General features: G+C 43.0%; 1 protein-coding gene across 1 annotated transcript in view; it reads left to right on the top strand.

Moving 5' to 3' along the window:
* The window catches only part of PACC1 (proton activated chloride channel 1), a 119894-nt gene that overhangs the window by 12798 nt on the left and 94993 nt on the right, over positions 1–12103 (top strand). The window contains exon 2 of the mRNA XM_085612863.1: positions 7698–7800. Coding sequence (XP_085468989.1) covers positions 7698–7800 — 103 coding nt within the window. The remainder of the gene's footprint in view (positions 1–7697; positions 7801–12103) is intronic.

Below are 12103 nucleotides of genomic sequence, written 5' to 3'. Positions count from 1 at the left end.
TTGCGTTCCCAAGCCACCCAGCCCAGAGTGCCTCTCCTTCCATGCGTCTCACATCACCTCATCCTGTCAGTGTACCCCTAAATGTCCCCACTCTGTACACACCAGTGCCCCAGCTCTTAACACTCAAAACCCCAGTGCGTTTTATATGGACCCGGTCAAGCTCACATCTGTCTCTCCGGTAATACTTTACAGATAACTTTTTTACTGTAGCAGGAGCATCTGAAGCACAAGGGGTTGTTCCTAGAACAGCGTAATGTGAGTGTTCGGTTGTTATCCAGTTTATGCATTAAAATTTCATATAATGACCCTTTTCAAAGCACCAGGTGGAAGACAAAGGACATTAAGTATTATGGTATTTAATTGTCTATTCCATACTTCAGCCATTTGTATAGCTACATAGTACACTCCAAATCTGGTATCTGTTAATTCATCGCTAATAACTGTTTGCTACTCAAATTATAATTTACATACTATTTCCCAACCTCTTCCCAGCTGTTGTTTATATCCCACCACCCAAAACCACAAAAAAAACTATAACAACCATTTAGAACAGGCAGGCAAACGTTGCCAACATTCCCCCCAAAAAAACACTAAACATTTTTTATATTAATTATTTTTTTTACTTGTTCACTTATACATAATCTCATCTTAATTATAGACATAGTAACAAAACTGCTTATAGCACTTTTTTAAATCATAACTGTAAGATGTTGCACACAAGCCACACCACTCAACAACATAGCTTAAACACATTAGCAAAGCCAAGAGCTCTGGCTCAACACGTAAAAGCTCCCAAAGGCGAGACCTATTGGCTTTGCCAATGCTTGTTGAATAGTTCTTACTGGTTTGTGTAAGTATCTCTGTGCATAATGACAACCACAAGATAGTCTTCATGTTTGCCTGTGCCTTCTACATGTGCTGTAGCTTACTTTTGGCACATGCATTGTATACCTCTAAGGGCTCTCTAGGCCAAAACGTGCTGACTCACTTATTTCTTGAAACGCTTCTCTGATACTACTGGCGCCAGTGCACACAGAGCTCCAAAGGTTACTTGGATATGCTTCGGTGGGCCTCTGTTAGCGGATATCAACCCCCTCAGCAAGTTTACAGTTACTGATGTGCACTATTCTCGACCAGCCCTTTGCAGATAGTATTTTCAACCTGTGAAAATCTTAAGATGAAAACTGTGGCCAGGGGGCCTTGTTGGATAATAATGTCTGGCTTTGAAATCTCTATTAGTGATGCATTGCTTCGATGTTGGAAAGATAATTTTGATATATAAAAAACGAGTTTCTTCTCTTAGTTTTGGAGCTATGCATTATAGCTTTTAAAAATAACAACATTTTAAGAATAGTATTAAAAGGAAATGGACAAGATTAAAAATAAATTTCTGCATAAACAAAATTATAAAATAGTAGTGTGTGAGGGAAGGAACAAGCAGCTAAATATATTGCCTTCACTAATGTGTCCGATTTAACTTCTTAGGGGTATGAGGCCTAACCACAGCCTGCACATAAAAAACATAAAACACTCTAACCTGATTTTCACGCAATATTTTTTTCTACAACAAATGCTCTTCCAGTTGAAACAAAGCTTGAAGTTGTCCCTTGGCCCAGTCGCCCATTACTGACTGATAGATAAAAGGAAAAACACCTAGAATCAAACCAGTTTTAGCTATTCTTATTCTTAATGGGTTTTCGTGCAATATATGAAAAAGAAGAAGGAAAAAGAACAAAAATGTATTAGGTTTATTCTTATTTTTAGTACTAAAGAAGAAAATGCATTAAACATTGAAAAATAATATTTTTATTAATGATTTTAGCAATTTTGCGTTCGTTTGTCTGTTAAGGCAAAGACATGAGTTAAAGTTGGTGTTGTTTAATCGTTCAGCTTCCAGCTGTGATTAGGATTTTGATTTAGGGTAGATGTGAGATTGTGAGTTATGGCTACATTAAGTGTGACAGGGTAGTGGTGGGCACTCCAAGCACAGTAAGTGAGCCGGCCCCGAGGGATGGGGTCCCTAGGGCCTTTGGAGGCTCAGGGAGGGGGGCCTACCCTGCCCCCTAATATTATTTTCTTTTTTTAAACTTCAGGGCAGGGAATTAAGGGCCAGATGTACAAAGCATTTTTTTTGGTTGCAAATGGACCGATTCGCAGAATCGGGCCATTTGTGACCACAAAAGTGCATTTTCAAATGTGCAAAATGCAATTCGGTAATAGTTACCACATTGCAATTTGCATTGCAATTTGGAAGATGCCTGTTTTGGGCTTCCCTTTAAAATACCAAATTGGTATGGTAGGTATTACTGTTTTGCGACCAAATTCTAGTCACTATTAACTTTACTTTACCACTATTTTAAAAGTGATAGTAACCGATTGACTGATGGTAAGTAAGGGGTCCCCTAGGGACCCCTTCCCCTTTGAGATTTTTTTTTATTTTTTTATTATAACAGCAGGCAGTGGTCCCACAGACCACTGCCTATTCTTAAAAAAATTTAACTTCAAAGTTACATTTTTTTCTTTTTTAACGAAACCCGTTTTGTTTAAAATAAAAAAGATTACTTTATTAAAAAGCAATCACAGACATGGTAGTCTGTTGACCTCAGGAGGCTACCATCCTTGTGATGGCTGCGATTTTTAGTGGGTCGCAAGTTGCAACCTACGGCATTAATATTCATGAGGTAGGTCGATTTGCAACCTACTAGAAATTGCTATTTAGAAATAAAGGATTTTGTACATTAGGAATACCTATTTCCAAATTGTGATTTAGATATAATCGCAATTAGGAAAACAGTATTCCTAATGTTAGTACATCCGGCCCTAAGTCCCCAAGTCCTCTAATCGCCGCAGGCAACATTTCTCATGTTGTTGGCAGCCAATCAGAGCACTCCCACTCTCGCGGAAGTCTGACTCTGAGCCATGAGCAAATTGACCCAAGGGAAAAAAACTCCCAGGGCCAATCAGAAATTTCTTAATTTTTTAAAACTGGGTATGAGGGACTCTTGCGAGAGTCTCTCGGACCCAACCGTCCAGATATACAAATATATTTGTACCTTATTTTCTCAAAAACTACTGCACGAATTTACACCAAATCACAAAAAGTACAATCTGCGGCTCAAGATCTAGCTTCCTATCAAATTTGGTGTAAATCCGTTCATCAGTTTTGGCGGTAGTGCTTCTTAAAAAAAAGTCTATGTAAAATGCATGGGGATCTTGCGTTTTGGGACCCCCCTTTTTTCTCAGCCCTCACTTGACTGATCACTCTTAAACTTTCCATGCACAAACTAGACAAAAAATAGAAACATTTTGGAAAGTTTTTTGTAGATCCATGAAACGGCATCAAAGTGATTAGCAAAACAAAAAAGGCATTTCCTATGGAAATGCTAAGCTAACTATAACTACCCAGTGGCAACGCTACTGGGATGGAATATATATATCTCCCCAGTAGGCAGTTTGACGAATCTTCACGGAATTGTCCCCAAAAAATTGTGCCGCTGATTCTAGTTATGCATGAAAGTTTCAGGGTGATCTGTCAAGAGGGGGGCCAAGAAAAAGGGAGGCTCAAAAAAAGTGTGTTTCCCATGTCAATTCCCATAGGGATTTTAGACACACATGCAGCCCGAACTTGTGAATGGAAATACACCAAATTTGGTAGAAATTTTGGCAGTCCACGCGGCACCCCTTTACACTTACCTGCTCCCTGCTGACGAGAGGCAACTACCTCGAAACACGTGTCCAGGGATGGCTAATGCGACACATACTTTTCTATACACACCGTGGCATAGGCGTACTCGCCGTCGCCACTACATTGACCACAGTTCCTTGGGGCAACTTGCTGGTGTGACGAGCAGTGTGCGGCCAATTGAACTTGATATATTACGGCTCCCTTGAGCCACCGGACTGACGAGTCCTGGATCAGCACCTGCGCGCCATGAGAGGTACTCTACCTGTTTTTAATTTTTGGTAGTCCACGCAGCACCCCTTTACACTTACCTGCTCCCTGCTGACGAGAGGCAACTACCTCAAAACACGTGTCCAGGGATGGCTAATGCGACACATACTTTTCTATACACACCGTGGCATAGGCGTACTCGCCGTCGCCACTACATTGACCACAGTTCCTTGGGGCAACTTGCTGGTGTGACGAGCAGTGTGCGGCCAATTGAACTTGATATATTACGGCTCTCTTGAGCCACCGGACTGACGAGTCCTGGATCAGCACCTTCGCGCCATGAGAGGTACTCTACCTGTTTTTAATTTTTGGCAGTCCACGCGGCACCCCTTTACACTTACCTGCTCCCTGCTGACGAGAGGCAACTACCTCGAAACACGTGTCCAGGGATGGCTAATGCGACACATACTTTTCTATACACACCGTGGCAGAGGCGTACTCGCCGTCGCCACTACATTGACCACAGTTCCTTGGGGCAACTTGCTGGTGTGACGAGCAGTGTGCGGCCAATTGAACTTGATATATTACAGCTCCCTTGAGCCACCGGACTGACGAGTCCTGGATCACCACCTGCGCGCCATGAGAGGTACTCTACCTGTTTTTAATTTTTGGCGGTCCACGCGGCACCCCTTTACACTTACCTGCTCCCTGCTGACGAGAGGCAACTACCTTGAAACACGTGTCCAGGGATGGCTAATGCGACACATACTTTTCTATACACACCGTGGCATAGGCGTACTCGCCGTCGCCACTACATTGACCACAGTTCCTTGGGACAACTTGCTGGTGTGACGTGCAGTGTGCGGCCAATTGAACTTGATATATTACGGCTCCCTTGAGCCACCGGACTGACGAGTCCTGGATCAGCACCTGCTCGCCATGAGAGGTACTCTACCTGTTTTTAATTTTTGGCAGTCCACGCAGCATCCCTTTACACTTACCTGCTCCCTGCTGACGAGAGGCAACTACCTCGAAACACGTGTCCAGGGATGGCTAATGCGACACATACTTTTCTATACACACCGTGGCATAGGCGTACTCGCCGTCGCCACTACATTGACCACAGTTCCTTGGGACAACTTGCTGGTGTGACGTGCAGTGTGCGGCCAATTGAACTTGATATATTACGGCTCCCTTGAGCCACCGGACTGACGAGTCCTGGATCAGCACCTGCTCGCCATGAGAGGTACTCTACCTGTTTTTAATTTTTGGCAGTCCACGCAGCATCCCTTTACACTTACCTGCTCCCTGCTGACGAGAGGCAACTACCTCGAAACACGTGTCCAGGGATGGCTAATGCGACACATACTTTTCTATACACACCGTGGCAGAGGCGTACTCGCCGTCGCCACTACATTGACCACAGTTCCTTGGGGCAACTTGCTGGTGTGACGAGCAGTGTGCGGCCAATTGAACTTGATATATTACGGCTCCCTTGAGCCACCGGACTGACGAGTCCTGGATCACCACCTGCGCGCCATGAGAGGTACTCTACCTGTTTTTAATTTTTGGCGGTCCACGCGGCACCCCTTTACACTTACCTGCTCCCTGCTGACGAGAGGCAACTACCTTGAAACACGTGTCCAGGGATGGCTAATGCGACACATACTTTTCTATACACACCGTGGCATAGGCGTACTCGCCGTCGCCACTACATTGACCACAGTTCCTTGGGACAACTTGCTGGTGTGACGTGCAGTGTGCGGCCAATTGAACTTGATATATTACGGCTCCCTTGAGCCACCGGACTGACGAGTCCTGGATCAGCACCTGCTCGCCATGAGAGGTACTCTACCTGTTTTTAATTTTTGGCAGTCCACGCAGCATCCCTTTACACTTACCTGCTCCCTGCTGACGAGAGGCAACTACCTCGAAACACGTGTCCAGGGATGGCTAATGCGACACATACTTTTCTATACACACCGTGGCATAGGCGTACTCGCCGTCGCCACTACATTGACCACAGTTCCTTGGGGCAACTTGCTGGTGTGACGAGCAGTGTGCGGCCAATTGAACTTGATAAATTTGGTAGAAAGTTGGATCTTGGTCCAGAAAGTGACCTTTTGTGATTTGGTTAAATCCTTTCAGTAGTTTGAGATATTAACTGAAATCCAAATTTGGATATCTAGGGACGAGGATCCTCCTTGGATCCTCCTTCGATTTGCGAATCCAGGCGCCAACAGCAATGCAGTGATTGGCTGGCTGCAACCTGAGAGGAAAGTTGCAGCCGCCAGTTCATTGGGACTCGGTTCCCAGCGAGGAAAATAATGTTAAAAAGTGATGGGAGGGGTCAGAGTAAAGGTACCCTGACTCAATGGGACGAATGGAGGGCTCTGTGAGCTATAGTTACCTTAGGGCACAAGTTATAGTTACTTAAGATAACTGTAAGTGCCGAATTGATATGCTTTTGTGAATGTAAAATCTGAACCGAACTGTGACATACGTCCCTGTAACCTTTTGGATTTTTCAGTGAATATGTATGTATATGTTAATTTATAAGAGTAGGCAGAAAACAGTACATGAACCTAGGATTTTTTTTTCTCATAAGCAACTAGTACCCTAGATGAATAGAGAAGTATGAAAGTACGCACAAATGTGCGCCTAATTACTAAGATTGATGAGGGGGCAAAGGCATGTTTCCTCAGACTATGATTGTTCACAGTCACATAGATATCATTTTGTGAAGCTAGTGCAAGATTGGTCCATAGATAATTTATGTGGTCAGATGGCTTCGGGGCTTTAGAGATCCAGAGAAAGATACAGCAATCCATAACCCAGAATTCAGACTGGAAGAGAAAGAAGGCCCTAAAGCAGCAATTTAATCTTTAAAGCCTGTGACGTAACCAGTTACCAGCTTTCAAGTGTTAGTATAATCTCAGAAAAATATATTCAATAGCTTTTGTCGATTTGTCCATCTGCTTCGTAAACTACACATCCACATGTGGACCCGATGGTCGATGACTGGGGTTTATTAATGCAATAGTGTGTATGAGAAGATGGGGTGGAATGTGTGGCTAGGGTGGAGTAGTTACACTGGAGCCAGTGCTTGTGGGAATGCTTAGGAAGATTTAGCAAATTAGAATATTGCATGTATTTGGATCCTATTCTTAGGCCTCTTTGTAGGCTTGCGCAGGGACATGTTTTACTTTGATTCTCTGGGAGACTGTTTATGCATAATTACCTTTCCTTTGTGTCTGGGAGTGAGTAGTAAGGTAAAGTCCGGAGTCAGAAAAGTCGGGGAGAGATTACAAGTGAATCAGTAGGGATTCCAATCATTCAATACAGTTTTTGGAGATATTGTTAAAAAGCATTTAGTCTTTTGGGGTAACCTAGTTAATCAGAGAGGAGGCCAAATGGATTGTCTCAGAGTTGGGAAATGCAGTGAATATACTGAAAAAGGTGTTTGTGTATCGGCTATGTCGGAGAGGACATGTTTTTTCTTGTGAACCTTAAGAGCTTAGAATCCTCGATGAAGCCAACAGTATTGATCTGCAAAACTTCCAGTATGATGAATGCAAAGTAATGAGTCATGAACGCTGTAGCAAAGACCTTATGAATAGATGTTTCCAAGGAGGGTTGGTGATGTATTTTTCCAGCACGTGGCATAGCTATGATTCATTTTCTATGATTCGTTAGCTACTACACATGTACATATGCTGCTAGTTCCTTCAACATCTACATATAGCAAAATAAATATTTTGAATTTACATTATGAAGGCATTAACTTACATTTTCTTTCCTTTAGCTCAGTGAAGAAACAGAGCAAGCAGTGTTGGAGTCTCAACAACAGCAGGAACCTGAAAGCAATGAGCATGAAGATGAAAATGACAACGAAGATGTTTTACAAGGTGCGTATTTGAATGCAGAAAATATTAGTTGCACTACGTTACAACTAACAGCACTCTGGTTGCCATATACCTGCGACATGCATTGTCTAGGTAGCCACAAGTGATGCTGTTACTTCATAAGGAAAAAGAACAATTGATGGACAGAATGCAGAACAATGTCATACATTCACCCCAGTACAGAGATCTGGGCCTAAATCCAACGTTTTTTTGCTCCCCTTGCCATTTCAGTTTGAACCCAGCCATATGCAAATCAGTCTTGACCTTGTGTCCAATGGGAACAGTCCAGCCCGAACTGCCAGGCCAGATCCTCCCTGAACTGGAAACAAGCCCCCTAGGACCAGTTTCAGGGTTTCACCTCTCATCAGCCAGGACAGCTTGACTCCAGTGGCATGAAGAGCACAGGACCCGCGTCTGGGCATACCCGTCCCACTCGGGGTGACAAATGCAAAAAGAACAATTGATGGACAGAATGCAGAACAATGTTATACATTCACCCCAGTACAGAGACCTAGGCCTAAATTCATCTTTTGCTTGCTCACCATGCCATTCCAGTTTGAACCCCAGCCATATGCAAATCAGTCTTGACCCTGCGCCCAATGGGAACAGTCCAGCCCTTCATAAGGAGTATTTAGAGCTTGATTAATGGTGGAGAGAGAGAATAAGACTGATACTATTGTTGTTCCATGTTGGCAAACCTGAAATCAGTCTGAATTACATAGTTGTAGCTTTTCTGTTTACCCAAAATGCACACAAGCTGTGGACATCTGTTCTTTAATTGAGGTGACAGCTGACTGCTCCATGGTGGATCCTGCACAGCACTCTATCAAGTACACTGATGAATTACTGTACCCCAGTAGTGGACGCCATAGGTTTACACTTCATTTAACCTCTTTGCCACAGCAGATAAAAAACATTACTTCCAATTAACTAGGGCTACTTCCAACTGGGGAATAAGCCTAGACCAATACACCTTAGTTGGTTTTAACTTGATCTCATAACCTTGCTTGTACAGTCTGTTCTTAACTAACCACTTGCTTGAAGAGGGCACCGCTTGGACTGTAGCAAGGCCCATTGACTTCTTCTGCTGAGAAGAGACTGGGCAAACAATGACCTTTCCTCCCTGAAGCTTAATGTCTGGCCAGCAACAGAAGTGCTTCTCTTGCCACACGTCACCGAATGGCATGTCAGTGAAAATTATGTGCGTCTTGCTTCGGCTCAGGGAATGCTGGCTACTCCTGAGGGACACAGCCGCTGCGGGAAACAACCTTTGCCACGACTCCGTAACAACGAGTTCCGAAGCCACGCAAGCCGATCAACGACTTGCCCGAACAACGACGCATGTGCCTAATAGTAATAATGAATGACAGAAGACTGTGTTGTGATGGCTCCAGTTTGAGGGTAGCTGAAGGCCCCTATAATAGTAGGCCAACCTTAAATCTACAAAAAGTGTAGTGAAACCTTTGCGGACATTTGTTCAGGGTTGTCAGCGTTTTTATTTTAATCCCTCTACCTCAGTCAAATATTTTGATAACGTTTTACTAATTGTATGATTTGTAAAGTATTGTGCAGATCCATTTGAAAGAGGAGCCAGGAAAATATTACTCGCAAAGTAAAAATGACAAAGCAATGATAAATAAATAGGTTGTGGTAGGCCATGGAAAAGGTCACCCTGTTACTACAGATTAAAATAAACTCATGTAGTCACTAGTTGTGCACTTCTAAAAGAAGTGTTTGGTTTCTCTTCTGCCTCAACTTGAAGAAGCCCTGTCTCATTTGTAGAGCAGCTTTAACCATTTCTGTCATGCAGACTGCATTTAAAGCCACTGACCTGTTGGATTCATATTTATTTTTGTAAAGTTTTGATTTACAATTTTAAACAGACTTCCCTTTATGAGTTTAGTCACAAGATTGTTTAATGCATTTAATATGGTTGGTATGAAGTCTGAGGTAGGAGAAACGCCATTTCCACCTTATGGTGTCTGCCATAGAGAACTTGTGTCTCCTCTTGCAACACTACTGTGAGTATGAAAGAGTAGAGCACATTGGCGGGTGTGGAGAATGCGATTCATGTCTTTAAATAGGGGTAGAAGGATCTTCCAGCGGGACTTGAGTGGGCACCACAACAGCGGCTTCTCAACTGTATTCAGGTTTGGACTGGTAGCCAGTAGAACGATCGTCAAGTTGGCATGGATTCCATGGTTTTAAGTTTGCAGCATAGTGTATTACAGAGCTTGTCGGCTGATGCATGTGTTATAGATTTGAAGCGGATATTTATGCAGAGAGACATTACAACATTAATAGTGGTGCCCATATCCATTTTGTCTCCATGACCGACATGAACTCTAGACCTCTTATCAGAGTCCTCAAGTGATAACTACATTTGGTTACCCAGAGCGAGGATTTCATTGAAAGGTTTTCGGACAGCTACTAATAGCGTTCAGAATGCAGTCTAAGGCCCATCATTCCATAGTAGCGTCTCTTTCAGCGCTCACACATCCAAAGAACCTCAGAAGACAAGTAGATTAGCTTCTTATCATCATTTGTTTAAAATGTACATGGAAGCAGAGGAGCCTATTCAAACAGGCATTTTGGAGTATGTAAAGTAATATTCATGTAGTACTCTTTTATGTACTATTACATGCCTATGTGACCTGACCCCAGAACATATAAAATGAGAACAAAATAGGAATATTCGAGAAAACGTCATATACAATAGAAAGGGCTGTGCCCTCATCCTAATATCACTATTAGGAAGATAGAATTTTTGGGGCCGATTCACAAATGACATAAAAGAACACTGCTGTAGTACTGCTTACCATGCTCAAAAATGCTTTATGAAAAAAAATCATCATTCACATTCTTATAAAAAAGAAACCAAATGTAAACAGCAGTATCGTGGATATTGTCATCAGTGATGTTGTCAATAATGTTGTTTAAGATGTCATCAATTGTATTATCACGGATGTCAATTAACGTGTCTACAAAGCATTCATAAGCAGTGCATGACAGGGACATGACTTAGCATTACTTTACCTAACCATAAGTGGTAAATCTAAGTGGTTGTCAGTGGCTGCTGTTGACATTTGAAAGTGGTGAGGGTGGGAAATTATTGCGTACTGCGTGATGGCGAGCGAGCATAGCGAGCGAGCCCGAACAACTTAAGGGAGGCTTGGGGGGGGGGGGGGGGTGTTCTCCCCCGAGAAAATTTTGAAAATGAGTGGACAAATGGTGCATTTTCAAGCAAACTTGAGGAAGCAGGAAGGTTAATAAAGCAATACGATTGAAATGTTTATCATTTAAGAAAAGCAAACCCAATCACTGGAAATGTCGCACATAAGCAAACTGGAAACTTGGCAGCTATGAGCAGGCAAGGGGGGCTTCAAGAGAAAGACTGAGAGAAAGAGAGGAGGGGTAGAGAGAAGACCATCGAAGAGAGAGACACACATGCACAGACGCTATACATATTTTAATAATGCCGTTCTATTTTACCCTGCTCGTAAACCCTGGTTTGGTGTATATTTGTGCGAGATGTGGTCACAGTAAGAAACATGAATGCATGTACTGCATGGATTAAACTAACAGCTAAGGAAAGGAGAGCAGCATAACAGGACTCTTGTGATGATATTTAAAAAGAAAACTTAAACGCACAAATCTTTCTAAAAAATATGTCCAGCTATGTCAAAGTCCGAATCTAAATGCAGCATCTGGAAATACGTCTGGTGGATAAATTGTCCATTGAGGCAGTGACGAGAGTTATGACTTCCTCAAACGGCGTGATCTGGGGCATATCTTTCCCTCCCTGGGTACAGGTAGCTTGGAATATCAAGTCTGACGATTGATTCCAAAGTAAGCAAGTTTATTATCTCCAAATTGTTCCCTATAAGCAGTTTCCAAAGGTGGCATGAGGGCGCGGTTGAGTGCATTGTTGTGGATCTTAACCAGGGATAAAACCGAACTTTATAGGCCCAGGCAAAGCAGAGTGACTATTTATGTTACATTTAATATCAAAGTCAAGCCCGCTTAGACTGCTCTCAGCAAAGTACCTGCACACAACTCGAAACCTGCATTTCCACATGCACACCCCAACCACTTCAAAGTCAATGTGGTGGGGATTCTATACTGGGACCACATCCCAGCCATCTGTAGGTCACTGTTTTACCACCAAGGAAGACAGGCTGCTGCATGGCACCAGAAGACAGCGGGTTCGACCGCTGCTATGCACATTCAGCATTAAATATTGCCAATTCGAGCACACGGGAGAAGCACAGTATAGAAGCGAGCCATAGCTCTATGCAGAGGCAAT

Source organism: Triturus cristatus, chromosome 6 (assembly GCF_964204655.1).
Source record: "Triturus cristatus chromosome 6, aTriCri1.1, whole genome shotgun sequence".
NCBI classification, from domain to species: Eukaryota; Metazoa; Chordata; class Amphibia; order Caudata; family Salamandridae; genus Triturus; species Triturus cristatus.
This window is presented reverse-complemented; position numbering and strand designations above follow the sequence as displayed.